The sequence below is a fragment of the Canis aureus genome, chromosome X (assembly GCF_053574225.1).
Source record: "Canis aureus isolate CA01 chromosome X, VMU_Caureus_v.1.0, whole genome shotgun sequence".
Lineage (NCBI taxonomy): Eukaryota > Metazoa > Chordata > Mammalia > Carnivora > Canidae > Canis > Canis aureus.
In genome coordinates, this window is record NC_135649.1 from 73,639,252 (window position 1) to 73,664,248 (window position 24,997).

A 24,997-nucleotide genomic window follows, 5' to 3' on the forward strand; every position below is an offset into this window, starting at 1 on the left:
TCTCTCTGCCCCTCCCCCACTCATATTCTCTCTCTCTCTCTCTCTCTCTCTCTCTCTCTCTCTCTCTCTCTCCCTTTCTCTCCCTCTCTCTCTCCTCTTTCAAATAAATAAATAAAATCTTTATTTTAAAAAAATCCAGACATAACTGACCACTTCCAACCTCTCAAAGCTGGTAGAGCTGACTCTTGCCCCAGTTCCCAACAGAATGAGAACTTTGCTGAGATATGGCCACCATCCCCTTACCCGAGGTGGGGCAGATAAATGTCCATTGTTGGGAGAATATAACATTTCTGAGTAAATCACAGACTTTCAGAACACAAATGGTCCTCAGAGATTAGGCAAACTAACTCCTTATAGAACCACCTATGGCCCCAAAAGGCCAAGATTGCCCTGGGAAGCTAGTGGCAGAGCCCAAACAAAGCTCTCGCTCTTCTATTCCTAAACTAAAAGAGTGCCCTTTTCACAATTTCCCCAATACCTCCATTCACTAACAAGTTTGATCAATGCTCATGATCCCAAGGTACAAACAAGACCCTACATTAGCTAGGTCAAAGCAGTCCCCCAAAATACTCATTTCCTAACAAGTAACATCTATGTGTTCAGAAGTAAGGCAAAACCAAGTAAGTTATTGGCTCAACCAGGTGGAAAGCTCAACTAGCCTTGAAGGCAGTAGTCTGACATTAGCAAGAATGGTGATACAGGATACCATTCTTGCAGACAAGAGTCAGGCCAGGCCCCAGACAAGCAGAACATAAACTGACAGGTGGATATCCATGCACAAATCCCAGTCACTAAAATCCTTTCTAAACTTTATTCTTGACCCATAATATATTAGAAAGAGAAACTAAAGAAAGATTGAGCAACGATTGATATAGAGGAAGAACCCCATGTTTAAACTTGAAACTTCCTTCCTAGCCTTAGAGCTCTGGCTTAACCATGACTACAGCTTAAGTCCAGGCCTTTGTGAAACAACATTTATCTCCCCTTCCCACACTCTACCTTATTATATGGAGTCTAAAACTAAAGTCTTCTGTATCCCACTCAAGTCCTGTTTCCCTTATTCATTAGCTGAATAATTGTGCAGAGTCCCTTAGCCTCTTTGAGCCTCAGTTTTCCCATATGAAAATATGGGGATAATAATTCCTATCCTGACAAGTGGAGAGAGCTAATGAATATCACATGACATAGTAACTGGTAAAAACGGTTTTGACAGCTATGATGCCTGTCACAAACATAGAGAATTATTAGTATTTTGTTGGAGACCTTTTTGTTTTGTTTGTTTGTTGTCCAGGCAAGGGATAAGGAAAGCTAGGAACACTGGAAAATAATTTCAGGACAATGCCAACCAACCTGTAAAAGGATTCCTTCAATTCACATCTGTCAAGGTTGTTTTAAACAGGGAACTACTTGGAAAGCAGGCACCTCTCCTCTAAACCTGTAACTCCCTCCAAGCTTTCTAACCCACGTATTTCTTTTTCAGAGCTGCTCAAAGCTAGAGGCTCCAGAGGAACTTATCTAGAGGGGTCTCTAAGAGCTCCTTCAAGAGCTCCTCAGTCTTAACACTCCCTGAAAAAGGCTTAATTCCAATACAGTGGGGAAAGGAGAACTGTTCAAACTCACCCTGGAATAACATCTGTGTAGTACAATTTCATACGTGGTCTCTTTTACCTCCATTCTTTGAAGGGTTGCCTCCCTCTCAATCCCAGTCTCATAAATTCATCACCCCTGCCTGAGTTCACAGCCTGGAAGGATGGTACTGGAAGTACCAGGAAAGTAGAAGCCTATTTCTTTTCTTATTCCAGAAGCCAAAGTCCATTATTTTCTTTGTGGTTAAGGTCAGTTATCCACATCAACATAAGAGTAGGACCCTATGGATAACTCAGCAGGAGCACCCTAACCACTTTCTGTCTGGGAAATTGTTTGGAAAATATTTCCCTACCTAATTATTCTTGCTTAGACTGTCAGATTCAAATATTCTTCCTTGGTGTGAACGCTACCAACATTGTGTGAAGACATGAAAAAAAGGGAGTGGAAATTGTCTGTGAACAAGCTGGCCACTCACAGGTAAACAGGATCTCCAAGGTATATAAGAGGAACAACTCCTCCCCATTCCTTGACACTACTCAGTTCCATTCTGCCAGGGCCCAGGTGGGTCTACATTAGCTAATTTACAGTAGGCCACTGGAATTGTTGTTTGGCTTTCCAGTAGATTTAGCCAAAGAAGCCTGAGAAAGACAATCCAACTTGACAACAGTAGCCATTAATGCATCTATTCAACGTATATTTGTTGAGTACCTCCTCTATGCCAGGTACTGTACTAGGTACTGGGGATACAATAAGTAGTGGGAAACTCTCCCTGTTCTCATGAATTTTACACTCTTAGTGGAAAAGAACACACTCCTGAGAGTCCTGACTCACTATGGGACCTCAAGCAAGTCCCTTCCCTTTGTTGTGTTTTATAGTTAGGAATCTTCCATGGATTCATATAATTTGCTTCCTTTATAAAACAAAATCCTGGGGTAGCTTGGGGATTTTCAAATGGCCAGAACAGCAGCAAGAAGCCATGGTAGTATGTGGAGAAAACAAAAGCAGACTAAATAGAGCAGAATCTCCATCCAAAGACCTTGATCTGGCTTTGATGGCTCCCCATGAGCTATTTGCCCAAGACAGGTGGGATATTCTTCTTTGAATATATAGTCAGTGACAGACACAGAGACCTGTCCTTCTAACCATGGCAAATTTGGAGCCAGAAGGCCTGAAAGGTACCCAGTTTCACTGCAGCTTCCACAAATATTTCCACCTTCCTTGCATACCTTCCACTAAAGCACTAAGCTGTAGGGCTTGCTCAGGGAAACCATAGCATCTCCCATTCTGGGTTCAGAGGCTTAATAGGAACTACACATAAGAAAGAGCTCTAAGAGGATAACTGGAAAAGTTCTAGCATATCCTAGGCCTTCCCTTCTTCCCTTGTGGCCCATATCTCACAGAGCACTTTAGATGCATTAGTGGATGAATCTTCACCATAACCCTAAAACGTAGGGTGCTGTTACTCTTTCCATATTGCAGACATGAAACTGAGATTTGGAATGATTTAAGAAGTTTGCACTGGTGGTTGAAGGCCAACAATACTCTCTCAGCTGCCTCTCCTCCCTATTGGTGCTAATGCATTTTTTCCCTTCTCCAAGGTGTATTTTTTCCATTACTAGTGCCTAGTACCTTCTACCAGGTTCTAATTCAACACTCTTGGATCCCTTGCATACATTACCACTGCTTCTCCCTCTCTATGTCTGTCACTGACTATACATTCTTCAAAGACTTGCCCATCCCTAACCACCTCCACCTGGATAAGAGCCCCTTCTTGAGGCAAGGGAGTTAGAAACTTTCAAGTCCACGAGTTTACTGAAGAAGAAAATCTGGGAACCCAGAGGGTTGCTACTCTGCATGGTATGTATCATAACAGAAATTCTTATGAAGGAAGTACAGTCAGCATACAGAAGATGGTACAAGTAATACCACCTAAGAGTATTAAAGAAAGCTTCCAGTAGAGGTGACATAGAGTGGAAGGAGGTAAAGAAGACACACTTGACATTTCAAACTGAAAGAAAAGACATATGCTAGAGCTGAAAGATATAAAAGGCATGGCTTACTTGGAAAACCATGATCCCACAAAGCCATAGTACAGCATACATGTGGAGAGGTAAGTCCAGAAAGTAAGCTAGGATGGAGCCAGGTTTACAGGCAGCCCGGGTGGCTCAGCGGTTTAGCGCCGCCTTCAGCCCAGGTTATGATCCTGGAGACCTGGGATTGAGTCCCATGTCAGGCTCCCTGCATGGAGCCTGCTTCTCCCTCTGCCTGTGTCTCTGCCTCTCTCTCTTTCTGTGTCTCTCATGAATAAATAAATAAAATCTTTAAAAAAAAGTTTAGACATTCTTTTCACATATACTGCAATGTTATTAATACTAGCAAATGCTGGGAGTAATCTAAATGGCTCCTAAAAGAGTAATGTAAAATTATGGCACAGCCATTGGATGGAATTTTATAAAACCATTAAAGTGTTCACTTTAAAAAAAACTAAACAGCATTTATGTAAGTTTTTAGTGATATATTAGGTAAGGATAATGTAGCAGGATTTTTTAATGTATACTATGGCTGCACTATGGAAAATTATATTACATATATGAGCTATGACAAGAAATATACATAAATTGCTATGTTAAAATGGTGGATTTATGGAAGATTTCTTCCTCTACTAAACTTTGTCATATGTCATGTTGGGTTTTATAAAAAGAGGAAATATAAAATTAGCTATTCTTCTTTCATTTGACTCCTCTTTCTTTCTCCCCTTCTCACTAATCCACCTGCTTCCTTACTCTCCCTCACCAACAGTCATTCCAATCTACCATCTGAGAGGCCTCTAGAAAGGAAAGGCTGACAGCAAGGTGGTTGTACTCAGCAACAAGTTCCTACACAGCCTGGAGGCTATTTCTGCCCGATATTGGGGAAGAATTTTCTACCCAAAAGCACTACCCAGCTCTACCCAACTAAGCCTTCTTTGGTTAAATTGCCCTAGGAACTTGTTCCCAAACAAATGAAGACAAATACCAAGAATACTTCTATCATGCCCTCCCCACAGAGGGCACAGGGTAGGTAAAGATCAAATTCATGGCCAACTCCTAGATGGCTGAATTATAGCCTAGGATCCTTGATTCACAAGTAAGAACTATACAAAATAGTCAGTAAAGAGGAAGAAGATGGGTAAACAGATCCAGCCCCAAAACACATAATTTCTAGGACCTTGCTTATGTCCCATCAGCCCATTAGGCCTTGACAGGAAATTCAAACTCTTCTTTGATCTACAGGTCTAACACCAAAGAAAGCCATATTCACAAAATGCAGGATCAGTTGAAAGTTTAACACTAGGCGTGCAGCAATCTCCCTCACTAGAAATTCCTCCTCTCCTTTCCACCCAAGTCCACATCACCTAGCTCTCCCCATCCAAGGGAAACATAGATATTAGTGACTCAGAGGAAAAGGAAGGGGACCTTAGCAATTTAAGATTTGGCCAAAAGCAATTTCATAGCCCTAAGAAGAGGGATGTTGTGGAGGAAGGGGGTAAGGGAAGTCAAATCTCATTTGCATTCAGTTTTGGTTTGTTTCTTAGCCTCCCTCTTCCCTGCTTGAACAATGACAAGGGTCTTCTATTCTTCCTAGAGTCACTAATGACCCAAAATAACCAGCAATTGTGGTTTTCAGGCCAGATTCCAAGGCCCTACCCAAGGCACTTAGTCAACAGTTGTCTCTCCAAGAAGCCAGGATGCCCACAGTGACTCTGTAGTAGGTGGATCTAATACCTCCAAGCAGAGCTCACTGAAATAAAGAGGGCTACTTACACATGGATAGCTGGGTGGGGGGGATGATGTTCCCAATGTTATTGTAAAAAGTGGGCAACTTCTCCAAATAGTCACTGCTGTCTGTTCTGTTACACTCCTTCCAAAAAGCCTTACTATCTTCTTAAAAACTGGCACAAATAATCAGAATGTCAGGAAAAAACAATGTTCTCCTGACAATAGAATATTAATATTAATAATGTTAATATTTTACAGATATTAAAACTATGGCCCATAGAAATGACTTGCCTAAGGTCACACAGGCAGATACTAAGAAGCAGATATCCTGATTAAGTACGTTATTCTTTTCATTGCACCATTTATATTAAAAAGCATTAAGAAAAAAAAAAACATCTAGAGACGTGTCTCAAGCTTTAAATGTCAAAAGCACAGGTCTTATAACCTAGGGCTAGACTGCTCAGGACTGAGGATGGGAAGCAGGGGGACACTGGACTCATTCCACTCAGGAAAGCCACGTGAAAAGGTTAGGCATACCAAAGGCACACACAAAGAATTTACTAACTGGAAGGCTTTACCTACTCCAAAGGAATAGTTAAAGATGCTGAGACGCCCAGCATGACCCCGCCCCACCCCCACACTCTGAGCCTTTTTAGATTAAGCAAGACTACCCTTAGGCTGTCAGAGATCTAAGAAGTTAGACAGGGGTGGCCAGACTGGGTCACCAGAGCCAGGAGAGATAAAAAAGAATGAGGAGAAATGAAAGCAGGGTGGAAAAATTACATTATTCCAGATATCTTCCATATTTCTCTCTTCTTTCCCACTTTTCCCCCACCTCCATGAAAGAGCCTCAACCACCTGCTCCAAGCAAGCCCTACACCAGGCAAAAAAGAAAAGTTTGCAGGTGGCACTATATAAACTATAAAGAGAAATGCATTCCTTATACCAAAAAAGAACGGGACTAGTTGAGGTAGCAAAGGGCATTTGAGGGGGGAGAAAATAGCCAAATAAGGCATACTTAACTGGTAGGGAATTATCAGGAAAGGGTCCAAAAGCTGACGTCTCAAGGAGGAAGCATTTAGTCATTGGTTTCCTCTGGCAACTGGCCTAAGGCCAGGAGGCAAACTCCCAACCTTAGGAAAATGTCCAGGCTATTGCAGAGAGAAAGACAAGCAAAAGAGATTTTTCCCCAAGCCTAGGTCAGGCTGTGCTGGAGCCTAGCTTTTCAAGTACCAGCAGAGAGGTATAGTAGAACTCTGAAGCAAAATGCCAGATGTTCTCACTAAGCATATTCTAGATTCACCATGGCCCAGGTGCCAAGATGAGTAAGAAACCTGAAGAGGACTCTGATCTACTATAGTTACATATTTCTGATATTGTTATAGTTTCATCTTAGAGAAAAGAAAATTTCAAAGGCAAAGAGGTTAAGTGAATTTTGTTCTCAGCAGGGAATTTCTGAGTTATTAACATCCTAGGAATATCTACAAAAATGTTTGGAGAAGAGTTTTGTTCACTTAAAACCCTTGAAGATAGTGGGGTACCTGGGTGGCTCAGTCAGTTAAGCATCCAACTCTTGATTTCGGCTCAGGTCATGATCTCAGGATCATGAGATCAAGCCTCCCATCAGACTCTGTGCTCAGTGCAGAGTCTGTTTAAGATTCTCTCTCTCCTTTTCCCTTAGCCCCTCCGTCTGCTCATGCTCTATCTCTCTCTAAAAATAAATAAATAAATACATACATACATACATACATACATAAATTCTTAAAAGAAAACACCCTTGAGGATAGCAAAGATTGGTACAACTTAACTGATGACACTCAAATTGTCTATTACCTTGACTCCCACCCTACAACTCCATAACACGGATTAGTCAACCTCAGTCAAAGATTACAACAGATAAGAACTTCTTGGTGTACTTCATCTAACCTTCAGGTTGAGATTTCTGAAAAAGGTTGGGGGATGTGGGAGGGAGTGGTAGACGGCAGATTAGACCAAGACAGCAAAATTAGGAACCTTATCTAAACACACTACACTGGAGAAAAATAAAGTCTTGAGCCTTCCCAAGTATCTTTTTTTAAAGATTTATTTATTTGAGAGAGAGAGAAAAAGAGAGAGAATGACTGGGAGGGGCTGAGGGAGAGGGAATATTAAGCAGACTCTGCACTGAGCATGGATCCTAACACGGGAGCTTGATTCTCAGGACCCTGAGCCAAAAGTCAGAAGCTCAACTGACTGCATCACTCAGGCACCCCCCTCTTCCCAGGTATTTAAGGGAATCCAGAACTAAAGAGAGGAAAGGAAATACTGACCAAGCCTGATAGGTATGCATTGTTCCCCCTTCGAGGCGCTGACCCCTGTCACCTCCCAAATACATATCCAGGAAAGGATTTCTTGGGATTATACTTTGTTTTGTAAGACACCAAATGCCCACTTTTCTCTTTCATTAGGCCCTAACTGACACTCTGTAACACAAAATACCTACATGGGCAACAAAGACAATAAAATTTATTTCAGTTAATTCACCCAATTTTAGAAAATCCAAAGTGCAGTCTTTCTCCAATAGACCCCTTCAGAACTATTGCCTCTAACTGACCATACAAAGAATAACTTGGTCTGTCTAAGCTTACTTACATGTACTCTGTGGCTCTCCTGGAAACACCTGAAGGCTTCCTTCATTTCAGACAAACTCACTTTCTTTCTAAAAATGATTTTATTTATTGATTTGAGAGAGAGAGAGAGAGCAGCACTAGCAGGAGGACAGAGGGGGAGAAGCAGATGCCCTACTGAGCATGGATTCCAACTTGGGGCTCAATCCCAGGACCCTGGGATCATGCCCTGAGCTGAAGCAGACACTTAACCGACTGAGCCATGTAGGCCCCCCAAACTCACTTTCCAAAGAGCATTAGACTAGGGTTTATGTCCACATACCAAAACCACATCACTCTCCTACCCAGAACAGCCACCACTCCCAAGGATACACTTCAAAGTCCTGTTCATGTCCCATTAAACCCCCTTCCCAAAATCCATAGAGATTGCCATATAAATATATTTTTCTCAAAATGTTTTTAAGTGAGCTAGCCCTAAATCTCCAATTAAACAGAAGATCTATGAACGTAGCAATTGTACACTCCCGTCATTTATTTGTACCCCTTATAGTAAATAGTACCTAGCAGCCACTCAATAAATGGTGAGGATGCAACTGCCTGCCTTCTTTCTTATCCATTTTACCTAACACATGGTTGGGTAGTTCGATTCCATAAGTAATTATAATAACTAACATTTGCATCTAACTTATTAGATGCTAGGCATAGTTCTAAGCACTTTACACATATTGCCTCATTTAATCCTCAGAACAACCCTATGAAATAGGTACTATTATTATCTTCACTTTGCAGTTGAGGAAAAATGAGGCATACAATTAAGTAACTTGCCCCAGTCTACACAACTAATTGGTCACACAGCTGGGATTTGAGTCCAAGAAGTCTGGTTGCAGAGTCTGTGCTTTTCTCTACTACTCTATGCTACCCTTCTATGAAGGCCTGAAAAGTCTTTTTTTTTTTGTAACAGTGCGGGTGGTCTCTACCTGCCCTAGGCCTGGCCTATAACACCTAGAGGTAAGTAGTGAGGGTTGAGGCCAGGAGATTCCAGTCTGATTTCAAATGGTTGCTACAGCATCAAATACTGCCACCAAAGTACTAATGAAAGTACCATAATGTTCTCCTTACTCAAGAAACAGGTCAAGCTGGAGCACTGAGTCAGATACAGAAAGGTCAGAACTCAAAATTTAGAAAGAGAAAGCAACAATTTGGGTGAGGGGCAGGCAGGAAAATTAAACAGTGATTCTGGGGCCCCAGAAAAACTGAGTCACACGCTGATTGAAACCTCTACAGCAGAAGCTGTTTAGGGGAACTCCACTGCAGCCATCTTGTTAATGTAATCACCAGAGCCAATTCTCTGGAAGTCTGTGCCCCCATGGTGAACAGAGTCATTCTTCCAAGGCAGGCAAGTTAGTGAGAGACTACTAACTTAGTGATTGGGAAAGCCAAGTTCTCCTTTCCAACTCTATGTGATCCTGAATAAGCTGGCTGACTCCTCTAGCTATGAATATACATAAAAGGAATAACTATACTCCATTAAGACTCTTAGGACAGTTGAGGCCAGTCACAAGCAGGAAAATGAGGCTAGTCTCCTCTCTTTACCTCCCTTCAACACACACATCTGTTTTCTACCACCCACTGCAAACAAAGCAAAAAACTCTTACCTTCCTGGGATGTGCTACAAAGAGTCTCAAACACACTGTAAGAGCTTGAACCATCCCCATATAAAGTAACCGCTGAGGTCAGCTGTACACACTCAGAAGGACTTGCTCTTTCCATAGCCATAAAACTATGGTCAAGTCACCCTAGTACAAAGGTAGGAAACTCTGAGCACACTACACCAAGTGCCACTTAGAAGGAATATCTTAAAAGTTCCTCCCCTATGGATACCTGGGTGACTCAATCCATTGGACATCTGACTCTTGATTTTGGCTCAGGTCCTGCTCTCCCTAAAATAAATAAATAAATCTTTTTTTTTAATGTTCTTTCCCTACACTGGAGGCCAGCTAATTTGAGTTTTAGTCCCAACCTTATTACCATTCATGCATATCACTTCCCTTTGCTGGACTTTGCTGGCCTCATCTAAAACAAAAAAGGTAGAACTAAAAGTTTTAAGGCCTGGTCATTTGGTCTCTGGTTCAAAATACCATGTGAGAAACCTAGACCATCCAGAATAATCAGCTGAAGTGAAGCTTAAGGCTAAGGTCATCCTAAGTAGAGACGCACTTGAAATGTACCTCACAACAGCTAGCCCTCAGATCACTGGTAGTAGATACCTTGGGAAGAGGTCCATTAGCTCCTCAAGGTCTACCAATATCTAACTACCACACTCATAAGGTTAAAAGTACTTTTGAAACATGACCTAGGGCAGCCCGGGTAGCTCAGCGGTTTAGCGCTGCCTTCAGCCCAGGGCCTGATTCTGGAGCCCTGGAATCGAGTCCTATGTCAGGCTCCTTGCATGGAGCCTGCTTCTCCCTCTGCCTGTGTCTCTGCTTCTCTCTCTCTCTCTCTCTCTCTCTCTCTCTGTGTGTCTCATGAATAAATAAAATCTTTGAAAAAAAAAAAAGAAACATGACCTAGCAGCTTCCTGACATTTCCATTTCCATTTCCATTTCCATATCCTACAGAGGATATATGCTACTGGCAGCCAGTGAAAAGAAAGGGAAGGAAACTCATGCAGTTGTCTGTTTGTCTGAGGCTCTTCAGTCAAATCACAGCCTTCACAATATAATGTTATTTGGTTTCTTTTTTATTCCTCAGTAAGGAAAGACATACCCCGTTCCCCTCTATAAACTTAAGAAGAAACATCAAGGACACTCATTCCAGTGTTCTTGTCAAAGCTACTAATGAAACAAACCAACTCTCCATTCTAAACTCAGCACACAGTACTATTTTTTTAGTACTGCAGAGGTACACGGGGACAAAGAAGGCATATTCTAGCAAATGCTGATAAACTGTGTATTCCCAGCAAAGCCTAGCACACTGCCTGGTACAAAGAAGGCACCCTAATTTTGAGGGGAAAAATGTCTTAAGAAAAACATACAAATGGGAGGCCTGAAGCTGTATCATCAAGGCACTCAGGGACATTAGTACTGGAGTACACTAGAGTGTACTTACTACTTTTATAGTACCCTCATGACAAACTGGAGAGACTGGGACCCTAAAGAAAGAACTTGCCTAAATATTTACTTCATTTAGATCACTTTATTGAGGACAGGGAAGATGTTATTTTTACATGGAAAGAGAAAAAGAAAAATTCTCAGGTCAGTGTTACTTGCCACTTTCCAAATCAATGGAGTCCTGAGCTACCCTTCAAGTTACTGTACCACAAATCAAAACCTGGAAATGTAAGGTTTTTCAGCTCTATCAAGCAGGAAATGGTAAAGATGAAAAACAAAAGCCATCCTATCATGACAAGACCACCTCTCCACTTGATCACCAGGCTGGCCAAAGGAGACCACCTTTGTACTCTTTTTTTTCCTTTGAGGCAGAAGAGTGGGGTGTGGTAGCAGGAAGAAATGATTATGAGTTTGGAAAGATGTACATGATAAACTCAGTTCTATCTTGGAAAATCAGAAACACACTGTTCCCAGCCTATAATAATGCCAATTTTCAGCTACTCTAGCCATTAAAGCACCAATGCTGGTAGTGTTGGTAGCCAGATACTCTCCCTTCTGGAGACCTTGAGTCTGGAAATTCCAGTGAGGGGGACTCCAAGGAAGATACAAAGGAACCTAGACAGACTGTTGCCAAGCAACACAAGTAGAACAGAACTCAGAATAAATGTAGCTGTCATCTCATCTTATCCAGATAGAATTGGATTTGGAGTCAGGAAGAAAGACCAGATGACCTCTAAATATCACTTCACCATCTATTAAAGCACTCTCCTGAAAGGAGGAAGAGAGAAAAGTAAAAATAACACCCTTAACACAAGCAATTGTTACAGGCAGCTAGAGAATAATGGAGAGTTAGCAGACTAGTGGTCAATATCATCTCTGTCACCCACTCACCGAGCAACTTTCCCCTCTACAAAACTAAGTATAGATTAGTTAGTGCCTTCAAGTGTCCTCCTGCCCCACCACCCCCTCTCTGCCCAGATGGCTATTCAAGAAGCAGCCTAAAGGAAATCCCCAAGATGGTTCCTGCTTTATCATCTATGCTTTCACAAAGGGCCGAATGGACTGGAGGAATAAAGCAGTGAAAGGATGCAGAATCCAGAGGCACCCTCTCTTACATATAACTTTCATTCCTAATCCCTTGCCCCACCCTGAAGTCTGTAGGCAGGGCTGGTTCGAGGGTTAAAAGACTGAGATTCTGCCTTCTATTCACAAAGTACCAGTTTAGTGCCACTCGAGTGGCTCAAGCAATGCTAGGAATGGCAGGAGAATAAATAGCCCACACAGTCCCTGTTAAAGTTTAGCTGAATGCAGATCCAGAAGCCTTCAAATATTTCAAGGAGGTGGACTCTATATCTGCCCACATGGATGGTCCCCTCAACAATCATTTGATCACCTTTCTCTGACCTATTGAGATAGGGGTAAAAATCCAGCAAATTGAAAAGGTTTTATTTACCAAGACTGATACTCGAACTCAGACCTAGATTCAAGTCCTGGCTTTGCTACTGACATGCTACATTATTCTAGGTCAGCCCTTCCTTATATGTGGGTCTCAGTTTCCCCATCTATACAATGAGAAGGGTTAGACTTGAAGAGCCTTTTCAACTCTAACAAACCAAAAACTTAAGGAAACCTTGAAAATTTAAAACAATCTCTTTTTAGGAAATCAGTCCGAAATATTCTGTGATCTGAAAAAAAAAAATGAAAAAGGGCAGGGAGAGGCAAGGTTTTTTGTTTTGTTTTGTTTTTTGTTTCTTACAAATATCATGGCAGAAAGTGTAGATATCAGTTAAAAAGCTTCTTCATACTGGCTACTAAAGCAAACTTAGGAAAATGGCAAATAGAAGCAGAATCTAAGAATTGGCAGGGAGAGGGTGCAGAGAAGCATGTTTTAACAGATTTAATGGAGGTTGGGCTTACTAAGGGAGACAACTGACTATAAAAGTGAAACCAACCTTCAACAGAGTATGGACATGGTTCATATGAATGAACGGATTTTATTTTTCCACTATCCTTCCCTATCTATCATACTCCAGAAATAGCCTGGTAGCCTAACTAGTGAAGAAGGAAGGGAAAATAGGGAATTTCCATCCTTCATTAAAGCTGGCCTGCAGTGAACTAGTGTATGCCTCTGGATGCATTGAGATGAGGAATGAGAAAAGTAACAGGGGGCAGGAACCTTGTGAAACCCCCAACTCTCACCCAGAGACCACCAAATGCCAATGTTACTTTGTCTATTTTATCTGAGGACCAGGAAGGGCTACAAACAGGGGCAGTTTGCTTTGGCCAGGAGAGAAGACTCCACTTCAAGAACCTAATCACTAAGTCAGAATGGAGGGTCACTGAAATAAGCATCAAAAAGCCTGGGTCCTAATCTTGGTAGGGTCTTTTCTCTTTTTTTAAAGATTTTATTTATTTATCCATGAGACACACACACACACACACACACACACACACACACACACCCCGAGGCAGAGACAGAAGCAGGCTCCATGCAGAGAGCCCAACGTGGAACTCGTTCCTGGGTCTCCAGGATCACACCCTGGGCTGAAGGCGGCGCTAAACTGCTGAGCCACCCAGGCTGCCTGGTAGGGTCTTTTCTATAGGCCCAATATACTCATTAGTTAAAAGAGATAAATAGTGGGTTGGGGAGAGGGCGAAAGTTGTACTAGACAGTCTCAGAGGTCCCTTTCAGGTCAAGATTGTATGGTCTTAATAGGCATGATATAATTACTTCTGCTAAAATTTGACCATCTCTTAAACTGAACAGAATGTAAAATTCTCCAAAGCTTTTAGACTATAAAAATTCATCCCTCTCCTTCCAATTTGATTCAAGTTTCAGTCAATCTCCATAAAAATACCTTCAGCATTCAGGTACCTAGGCCTGACCTCAAACTGCTCATTCTCCAGCCTCTCTCCAAGCCCTGGAAAGGATCACCACACTATCTTCTTTGCCAATTCTTACTGAGATGGGATGATTAAGGCAACTTTGAGATAATTTCCAGGCCCGTCAAGTTGCATTTAAAGATGAGATATTTTATTTATTTTTTCAGGGTTTTTTTCGGTTATTTTTATATAACTCTCAGTTATTTTTTTAAAGATTTTATCTATTTATTCATGAGAGACACACACAGAGAGAGAGAGAGAGGCAGAGACATAGGTAGAGGGAGAAGCAGGCTCCCTGCAAGGAGCCTGATGTGGGACTGGATCCCGGATCTTGGGCAGGATCACACCCTAAGCCTGGAGGCAGATGCTCAACCGCGTCCCTCAGTTATTTTTTTACATTTATTTTTATTTAAGTTCAATTTACCAACATATAGCATAACACCCAGTGCTCATCCCATCAAGTGCCCTCCTCAGTGCTCATCACCCAGTTACCCCATGCCCCCACTCACCTCCCCTTCAGCAATCCATTGTTTGTTTCTCAGAGTTAGGAGATATTTTAGAATTGAGGATGAAAGATACCACTAGTGAAGAGAGGTCATGGGTCAAAGTCTGTTCCCAGAGATCCACCCATCTTATTTAGGTAAAACCACCCACAGAGAGATAAACTCAAAAGGAATCTCCTGGAAGAATCTTTGTAATCCTCTGTGTTGGCAGAGACAGTGGACTTTTTTTCCTTCTTTCTCTTTCCAAAACCATTCTCTTTCACTTTAAGTGTGTTGGGGGTGGAGGGACAAGTGTGGAAAAACCCCATGTCATAAAACCACGAACAATTTTTAAAAAGAGAGAATGTAGAAGCACATACTTGTTGAAAATTTGATGTTTCTAATGGACAGGCAAGAAAAGCAAGAATGACTTGGCAGAAAGGCTGGAATACAGCAATGTGACAACAAAATTCAATATACACCCAAAGAACCAGGCCGGCCCCCCACTACTCTCCTCCAGGGACCCTCAGACTTTCTCAAGACTACTAGTCACTATCTCAGCTCTACAAGGCTCAGGCAGTCCTCTAGGGAGAGGGGTCTGGAAGCACAACAAACTGTTTGGCCTTAGGGACTCAAGCCAGGGTGGTCACCAGGCCTTCCTGAACAAGAGAAGGGCCTCAGTAGCCTTTTGGTATGACTTGCACAAAAGCAAGCAGGACTCATTACTCAGACAAACCCCTCCCATGCCCCTCCCTTCTGGGCATCCGGCCTCCCTAGGCCCCAACTCCCAGGAGGCTTCTGCTCTTCTCATAATAGCCAGTGGGGTGGAGATCAAATCCTAGAAGCTACCACCATTCTAGAAATGTGTGGCCCAAGAGGGGAGAATCCAAACCCCACAGTCTGGAGGGGATAGGAGGAGGTAAAGAGACATTAAGCAATAGGAAGAACAGGGATCTGTTGGTGGAAAGAAGGAAGAAACCGGTCTTTTACCCTAGGAAGTAGAGCAGAACTTCTCTTCCCAGTGAAGTATTAGTGATCCTAGGTAAAAGCAAACAGCCTCTGATGAGTCCCTCCACAACTCTCTCCTCCACCAACTCTTTCCTCCCCTACTAGTGGGAAACAGCTGGAGCCACTGGGGGAGACTATGACAAATGTGAGTGGGGGTGCAGAATCATCCCATTGCATCTCCCTAAAACCCCCTTGCTTCTTGGTTCCAGAGCCCCTCCTGGACCATGGCCTTGCCCCCCAGAAAGGCGCCAGTTCCTGATCTGGAGGAAGTGTTCCTCTCCCCTGCCCCCATAGCCTGTCAGGGGCAAGAGGAGACCTCAGGCCCCTATGGAACGTTCCCTACTGTCTCATCCCACACGCAGGAAACTGGAATCTGAGAAAGAGGCCAGTCCCGCCCAGTCCACACTTCTAGCCCGGCAGCCCCTCACACCCCAGGGCTCACCATAGGATATCTCCATTCTCGCCCCTCCCCAACCCAGGCCTTGGGGAGGGCACGGTGTTCTGAGTGAGCGGAAGGCTGATCAAGCCCCTAACCACAGCAAGAGGCTACTAGAGTCAGCTAGAGTTCCCAGGGCGGCAGCGCACATCCCCCTACTCACCGTCTTAGGCATGGTGACTGCAGAAGTGGCAGAGTTGATAAAGTTCGGCTAGTTGCTGTCGGGCAGCACTGAGCATTCAGTACACACAGCAAGGATTCTGGGGGCTGGGGGCTCAGATTGGGTCCCTCTCTAGCGTCGGGACAACTGCTCGGCTTCCTGCTAACGGGCCACAACTTCACAAACCCCACCCAGGAAAGAGCCGCCCCTGTCGCGTAGCCGGCTTCTTTATGTGGCCGGGCTTCCGCGCTGCTCCCCGCCCTCGCGCCCGCCTTCTCGCCGGCCGCTGGCCTGGCCCCGCCCAGCCCAGCCTGGCCACACCAGCCTCGTGGGTGTCAGGCTGGGCCTGGGCATTCCAAGAGGGACTCCCACCGCCGACCCAGGTCCACTCTTAATCCCACCCCTTTCACAGCCCCTACACCTTCAAATCCAGGCCATCTGGCCCCACCTTCAAGCAGAGCCCAACCCAGGGCAGCACCCTGGCAGAGGCTTACAGCTTCTGACTGCAAGTTTCCACTAATGGGGAGCTCACTACCTATAAAACTGTTCCCTCTCAAGACAGTTCTGACTCTCAAAAAGTCCTTGTGTGTAGCTGAACTCCTTTTCTCTGTGACTTACCCTATGGATCTCAGCTCTGCTCCCTGTGCCCCACAAAAGTCCCCTACTGCCCCTGATAATTCCTTAGAGGTCTGAAGATTACAGATCCCCCCCAAACTTCTCTTCTCTTGGCTACACTGCCTCAGCTCCACTAACACTTCATTCATTATCTTCTGTATGTCTCCGTATCCCTTTTCCCATCATATTTCCTCCCTGTTCTTACTCAATTCTCATTTTCAACAGAATTTGGCTTCTTTCCTATTTGTCTGCTTATTTTCCTTCCTTCAAATCCCAGTCTTCACCTTCTTCAAATCAATGGCTTGATGCTTTATCCCCTCTCCCAACACATTCATGATTTACGTGTTTACTTTCTGATAAGACTATAATATCCCAGGTTGGATGCACCCTCCGTCCAAGCCTTTGATGTGTCTGCCAGCAATCATTCTACTTCTTTCAAGGTCACAGAATCCCAGGACAATGGAGTTCAAGATTGTAGCAGTTATCTGGCTAGTTTGAGTTTTACTTTGAAAAAACCTGGTCAGGTTTTTTTCCTCTTGTGCATAGGCAACAAGGTATGGTCTGGGTATCCTTTAAAATGTAGGGCACCACATAACTCAAGTATGATAAGCCAACTGGGAGAAGTGGAATGGATATTTGAGATGGGTAGTCAGACACCTGGCTTCTAGTTGTAGCTTTGCCATTAACTCACTCTGACCACTGTGTGGCCTTGGGAAGTCCCTTCCCCTCTCCGGACTTGAGTTTCCCTTTTTTAACAAGAAAACATTGGATTCATGGGCTTCCAAGGTCCTTTCCCACTCTGACATTATAAAAGGATGAGAAAGAAAGTAGAATCCTTAGAACAATAGATGAGTGTAGCAGGGTTGCATAAAGACTAGCCTTGCATTTGCACTCAGGAATCAGCAGTCTTATTCCCTGCTCCTCTGCTTTCCCAATTCAACACTGTGCATCAATCAGTGTGTCTCAGTTTCTCTCACTGCTGTCAAAATTTATTGATGTGTGCTAAGGTAAACAAAGTTCCCCACTCAGCTCATCATCAGGGGAATGTAAATCAAAACTACAAGGAGATATCACCTCATACCTGTCAGAATGGCTAAAATCAACCACACAAGAAACAACAGGTTTTGGAGAGGTTATGGAGAAAAAAGAAACTTCTTGCAACTGTTGGTAGGAATGCAAATGTACAGCCATTCCTGAAAACATATGGAGGTTCCTCAAAAAGTTCAAAATAGAACTACCTTATGATTCAGTAATCATCCTGTGTATTTACCGAAAAAATACAAAAACACTAATTCAAAAGGATACATGCACAAACTATACATGTTTATAGCAACATTATTTACACATAACTGAAGCAGCTCAGTGTCCATCTACAGATGAATGGTTAAAGAAGATATAGTATATACACAATGGAATATTAGCCATAAAAAGAATGAAATCTTGCCATTTGCAGTGACATGAATAGAGCTAGAGAGTGTAATGCTGAGTGAAATAAGTGAGTCGAGAAAGATAAATACCATATGATTTCACTCATATGTGGAATATAAAAAAACAAGCAAAACAAGCAAAGTAAAAAGAGAAAGAGGCAAACCAAAAAACAGACTCTTAGCTATAGAGAAACTGATGATTATCAGAGGGGAGATAGAGTTGGGAGGATGGGTGAAATAGGTGATAGGAATTAAGGTGTACACTTGTTGTGATGAGTACAGAGTGATGTATGGAATTGTTGAATAACTATATTGTACACCTGAAAGTACTATAACACTCTATGTTAAATATACTGGAATTTAAAATAAAATTTAAAAAATAAAATTACTTTAGATGTATTATACTACTGAAAAAAAAACCTCCCTGCCCAAACTATTTTCTTAAGCTGAGCAGTTGATCCTCCAAGGAAGAGCAGCACTCCCCAGGAAGCTCAGCAGGAAGGATAGCAAGAGCAGCCAATCACATTCCTTGACATTACCATGTCCTTTTTCTCCCTGAAGTTCAAGGAACTTATGGATTTCCTCATTTATTTTCTCCTAAAACCCACAAGGGCCTCAGATTAGACTAAGTGCCTAAAGAGGGAGGGGAAGTTGATTGGAAACTCCAACTTTCATTACTCATTCTGGAGAGTGGAATCCCCCTGTGTGTCATTCCCCATGTCCCATGTCAACACTCCCTGTAACACACAAGAGAGAGCTGGTCAGGGAGTGTCAAGCAGCTGAACATACTATTAAAAGGGAAAGGGGGAACAGGAGTCCAAATGGGGAAAGAAAGATCAGAGGGTGGGGAAGCTAAGGAAGCTGATGGGAAGAGGGGCCAAGAGAGGATAGGGTTTGCCCTTTGGGGAGGAGAAATGTGGGAAATAGGAGAAAAACATAGACTATCAGAAACTGTGTAGTCCAGTCCCCAAATTGAGCATTGGAAAGAGGAAAGAACTTATCCATGAGTGGGCAATAGGTGTAAATAATGGATTCAGGGATAATAGAGAAGACTGAGTTCAGTTAAGCTGTTGTGATAACACAAGCAAGAAATTTTGAAAGTTAGAACAAGGGAAGTAGTCCCCTCTCCAACTTCACCAGACAGAGGCTGATTATGGTTATTATGGTCAAGCAGCTGGACATTGCTTAAAGGGTTACATTTAAAGCCATCTAGCTAGGGAGGGAGCCATCCTAGTTATCCCTCCATCTCCAGAGAAAAGTAGAGGCAGCTGAGGTGCTCTCTTGTTCTTCAAGATGGCCAGAGAAATACACCTTTGTTTCTTACTTCTTTGTAAAACACTTTATACCTATATGGCCAGAACTTCTTATCTTCCCCCACCCCACTCCCTACCATGATATGTGAAATGAGAGCACAACCTTCTTATGGCCAGAGTAATCCCTACACTTAGGTTTAGATATGATGAGGTTTATGCCACTGTTTGTAGAGAGAAGACATGTGTATGAAAGTTAATGTATATTGGCTACCTTGGGTAAGGAAAGTGAAAGGTATAAAGACACTTGGATTTTCAGAAGATCTGAATTCAGAAGGTTCAATGAGGAATAGGCAAGTATTTTTTAAGCAGTAAAGGTAGGTGAGATCCAGTTATGAGCAGAGGGTGGTACAGAATCATTCTAGAGCTAGAGTCCAAGGTAGGTGGAGGCATTTGAATCAGAGGATAACAGATGCATAAGATCTGGGCTTTTGGGCCAGACATGAGGTCCAGGTGGAAAGGCTCAGGATTCCTGGGAGACTGGGACTATTATAAAGCAGCAGCAAGTCTGGATATCAAAGTCAAGGAAATTGAAAGCAGGAACTGCATAATGTTGATTTATGTGAAAGCCTATGCCAAACTCAAGAAAGAAATGAGATTGGACTATTGATCACCTCCCACCCCCAATATCTAAACTCAATGCAATAAAGAAGCTTCTGCATTCTAAATACTATTTCTCCTTCAGAGGACATGATAGTGCAGGGGAGACAATACCAGAGAGGAATTGGATAGGGAGCAATCCTGAATTCCAGAGATACATTGGATAAAGAAGCACCCCCACACTCCCATTTATTGGATGGTAACAGTTGAAAGATCCCATCACTTAGAACTTTCTGAGGGCTGCTTTTCATTTTCATCACTGTTGGAAAGTCCTTCTTTACATCTACATTAGATCTTTTCTGCTTCACTCAGCACAATTGCTCTTGGCTGATGCTTACGTAAGCAATTAACTAAGCCTCCAAAGTTGCTTTTCTCCCCTATTCATTCCTTTTCTTTCTCTCTCTCTCTCTCTCTTCCTTCCTTCCTTCCTCCCTCCTTCCTTCCTTCCTTCCTCCCTTCTTTCCAGGAGGCTCCACACTCAGCATGGAGCCCAATGTAGGGCTTGAACTCACCACTCTGAGATCAAGATCTAAGCTGAGATCAAGAGACCAAGGCCTAATCAACTAAGCCACCCTGGCACCCCTCCCCTATTCATAAAAGAGAAATATGGCAGAAATGAGGGCAAACATTAGCTTGAGGCCACACACTCAGGCTCTTTCTCTTACTTCCTTCCACTGGGTCAGTAGACCAAGCACTACGCTAGCTGTACCCTTTACACAAACAAGAGAATAAGCAAAAGAATATACTGCTGTGTCCTCAAAATAGGTCCTCCTGGTACAATATGGCTGTGAGTACACTATGTTTCAGCAGTAGAGAAGTACTGTTTTTAAGCATCCTCAGTCTTCTACCCACTTCTTCGAAGTAAAAGCTAAGGTTTGGGTGAAAGGGGAGAGGATACATTAATGAGGCACCTATTGTGTGCTAAGCAGTGAGGAGGACGTTTCAAAATCTAGCAAGAAACTGTAGAGGTAGAAATGAGGAATTTGAAGCTTTGAGGAGTGAAGTGACTTATCTAAAAGTCACACAGTTTGTTGACTTGGACAACAAAAACAAGGATTTGGGGGCTCTGGTTTTGTGAGTCAAAAGGCCACATTCTTTCCACAACCTGACCTGTGATCAGAAAACCCAAGGAGAGAGATGCATTTTAGGATTCATATCACCACTGCACCTCAGTAGTCACACTAGACAGCTTAAGATAGTAGGGAGGAGATAATAAACAGGGGTGATACAGCATCTTGCCAATATCAAGTTCCTGGGAATGTTTATTATTAATCATATTAATGGACCACAATGAAAGGGAAGAGCTTGCCTCTGGCTTTTCCTCTAAAAAGGCTGGAAACTTTTCAAGAGCTTCCCCCAACCAGCTATTATCAATTCAGTTTGAGCCAGTGTCCTCTTGGAATATGAAAGTAGCCTTGCAGAGAGAGTCTCTCAGTCTCCCAATAGAGTCTCTAGCCCTCAGCTCTACCCTCAGTGACCAGAGACCATATGTGGCCAGATAGCCTGATGAGTAAATGGCAATTTCCATGAATGACCCACATTTCACAAATTCAATACACCTAGAAAGAAACTATTTGTCCACTCCACTCATGCCTCCAGCAGTGACCAGGTGCCTGGTTCTACCTGAGGCTCTACAAGGGGTATTCACCCTCTGCCTCCCTAGGAGCCCTCCTTCCTATATTTTTTTAAGAGTTCAGCTTTTTATTGGGCAGCTTATAGAAGTTTAGTTAAAAAGACCAAAGCCCATATCATCATCAGACTCCTCAGATTCTTCTTTCTTTGCTTCACCTTTTTTCTCCTCAGCTGGGGCAGCAGTGGTTGAAGGAGCAGAATATCCCATTGGTGCAGCGCCAGCTGCTGTGGTGAATCCACCAGCTCCTACATTGCAGATGAGGCTCCCAATGTTCATGTTGGCCAGGGCCTTTGCAAACAAACCCGGCCAGAAAGGTTCAACATTCACACCTGCTGCTTTAATGAGGGAATTGATCTTATCCTCCGTGACCATCACTTCATTGTCATGCAGGATGAGGGCTGAGTAGATGCAGGTGAGCTTATAGATGGAGGCCATGGTGAGGGCAAGTGCTGAGCGGGCACTGCCAAAGGCGGTGTTAGTGGCCAGATGAATTGAGGGCCTCACCCCAAAGCAGCCTTAGCTTCCTAGACCGAGCACCATAGTGGCAGCTGAGGAAAGGCCTCTCCTTCCTATTGGCACTGTGTCTGTTGGTGGTTTTGCTGTCAGCACCGTCCTCTATGTGCACACCATTACCATCATTAACTCCCTTCTTCCTGACCCCTACCATCCAGTCACCAAGCCCCGCTTTCACAACTTCTTCCCTTCATCTCCACTGTCAGTGCCCTAGGACAACCCTCACTGGCTTCCTGGTCTCCCTGCCCCCTGGCTGCCCCATCCAGGCCATCCTCCACATAGCCATCCTCCACATGGGCTCCATGATGATCTTCAGAAATGCAGCCATCACCTGTGCTTAGAGTGGGTCAGGTGACCCCCTCTCCCCAGCACACACTTAACCTTTGTAGACTTTTCTTCCTCCCACAGATCCCCAGCATACCCCTTCCCCTGGACCCAGGCTACTTCCACTACATGAACACAGTACAGTGTACTCTTGTCTCTGCACAAATCCCTCCTTTGATCTCTCCTGCCTTCCTTGTACTCTCTGCCTCTCCCCACCTCCTGTAGTGACCAAGGTCTTCAGTGCTTATCTGGCTTCCCTCCCACATCTTTTCTTTGTCTTGTCAACTGTTGTATTTTTTTTCTTTTCTTTTCCTCATTTCAGGCTGGGCTACAGTTGCTTCTGGAAAGGGATCACATTTTGTGTTCCATGCAGAAAGAACCCAACACACTTCCAGGCATATCTTTGGAGCTGAGGACAAATTGCTCAGGGGAAGAGAGGGATCTGTTATTCTCATGTCTATCCCTGCATGCCTATCAAGTTGTATTATGTCCAGATGCTCCAAGGGCCCAAATTTCCCTTACACTGACTTAAATTCTCCTAGTAGAAGACAAAACTAACAGAACAGAACCTCCTAGTTCTATCCTATCTCATTATTCCTCCCTCCACTTACGACACACACACACTCTCACTCTCTCTCTCTCTCTTTCCCTCTCTCTCTCTCTCTCATCTCTCCCCCTTTTGTGTGTGTGTGTGTGTGTGTGTGTGTGCGCGCGCGCACATATGCCAGCTCTGCTACCACTCTACCTTAGGGAAACACATTACTGTTCACAAAGAGGAATTAATAAGAACATTCACTGTAATACTAATATAATTAAGGGAAACAACTAAATGCCCATCCTTAGGGGACTAATTATATACAATATACATTATATTATATCCATTCAACAGGATGTTGTTCAGCCTTTTAAAACCATCAACTACCATGAAAAGAACTACTATGACTATGAAGTTACAGAACAATATGAATAGAATGATACTATTTATGAATGAAAATATCCATGTGTTGCGTGATCCCAGAGTCCTGGGATCAAGTCCTGCATTGGGCTCTCTGCATAGGGCCTGCTTCTCGCTCTGTGTCTCTGCCTCTCTCTCTGTGTCTCTAATGAATAAATAAATAAAATATTTATTTAAAAATCCATGTGTTTATACCTATGTAAGTCCCCAGAAAAGGAGAAATATGCACAGTAAACTGATACCGGTTGTTATCTCCAGAAAGGGAACTGGGATTAAAAATGAAAGAGAAATTTTTTTCTTCTTTGTGTATATATTTCTATATTATTTATTTTTTCAATTAGCCTGAATTACTACTGTAATTATATAAAATGGTAAAAAGAAAAAGAAAAAAAGAAACATGAATAGGAGTAAGAAGAGGAAGAGAGGGAAGAAAAGAACAAAAGAGAAAAAAAGAAGAATCTAAGAGAGAATTTGGATAGGTTGAGCAATAGAGTTAGGATCCAAAAAGTTTGTGACAAGCCCAAATAATGGTAAAACATAAAAGTAGAACAAACTGTAATATTTGTGCTGGAGTCCAAAGAGTCAACGTTATGAGGAAAAATGGGGGAAATGTGACTTAGCAGTACCATGGCTAAAAAGATTTCTGTGGTGATGTATAGAATTGTTGAATTACTATATTACATACCTGAAACTAACATAACACTGTAAATAAAATACATAAAATGAAATAAAATAATTGAAAAGAAAGACCTCTGATGCTTTACTTGATAATAAACTTCATAAACATTAGCAGTGAGCTGTGGTTTCCAAGAGAGTTAATTCAAACCTAGAAGACTAAGCTCCAGGAGGAAAAGAGAGTTCTGTCTTCTTCCCTACTCATGCCTCATCTAAAAAACTATATGCCTCTGTAGTTCCCCCACTTTAAGAGGAGACACACACATTGAGGTATATCCATAGGAGAATGAGCTAGTTGGGGAGGGCCTGGAACCCAGGATGCATGAGAAATAGTTAGAGGATCTGAGATTGTTTGATTTTGAAGGATTCAGAAGGATGTTGCCTATGTGTTTGGACTTGATCATCCAAATTCAAACACATAGAATGTCACTGTTAAGAATGGTCACCTTAAGAAATCGGCTCTATAGGCTTTAAAGGACAGAGCTGGGAGAAATCTACAATGAGATGCAAGGAATAAGGTTCTTATCATATCTGTCTAAAACTGGAGAGTCACTGAATAAGTACTGAAGTCATGGGGCACCTAGGTGGCTGAGTTGGTTAAGTATCCAACTCTTGATTTTGGCTCAGATCACGATCTCAAGATTCTGAGATCAAGCCCTGAGTCAAGCTCCACATCAGGCTCTGCATTGGGCATGGAGCCTGCTTAAGATTCTCTTTTTCCCTCTCCCTCTGTCTCTCTCCCTTGAAAAAAGTACTGAAGTCATAATTGGAGATGTGTGAGCAAACATGTTGGAGGAGCCCACACTCTGGGAGGTTGAGGAAGAGATTCCTATGTTCTAAAAATCTATGAAACCAATATGTTAAACACCCTCAAGTGAAAACAAAGCTAATTTCAAATCATTATCTCATTCACTC

General features: G+C 42.9%; 1 protein-coding gene and 1 pseudogene across 2 annotated transcripts in view; both read right to left on the reverse strand.

The window, feature by feature from the left end:
• The window catches only part of MSN (moesin), a 67,242-nt gene extending 50,974 nt beyond the window's left edge, over positions 1-16,268 (reverse strand). For both annotated transcript variants that reach the window (XM_077889274.1, XM_077889275.1), the window contains exon 1: positions 16,034-16,268. In XM_077889274.1, the coding sequence (XP_077745400.1) occupies positions 16,034-16,045 (12 nt within the window). In that variant the 5' untranslated portion in view covers positions 16,046-16,268. The remainder of the gene's footprint in view (positions 1-16,033) is intronic.
• A 5,409-nt stretch (positions 16,269-21,677) lies between these two features.
• On the reverse strand, positions 21,678-22,065 carry LOC144308020 (large ribosomal subunit protein P1 pseudogene; annotated as a pseudogene).
• Positions 22,066-24,997: the final 2,932 nt, after the last annotated feature.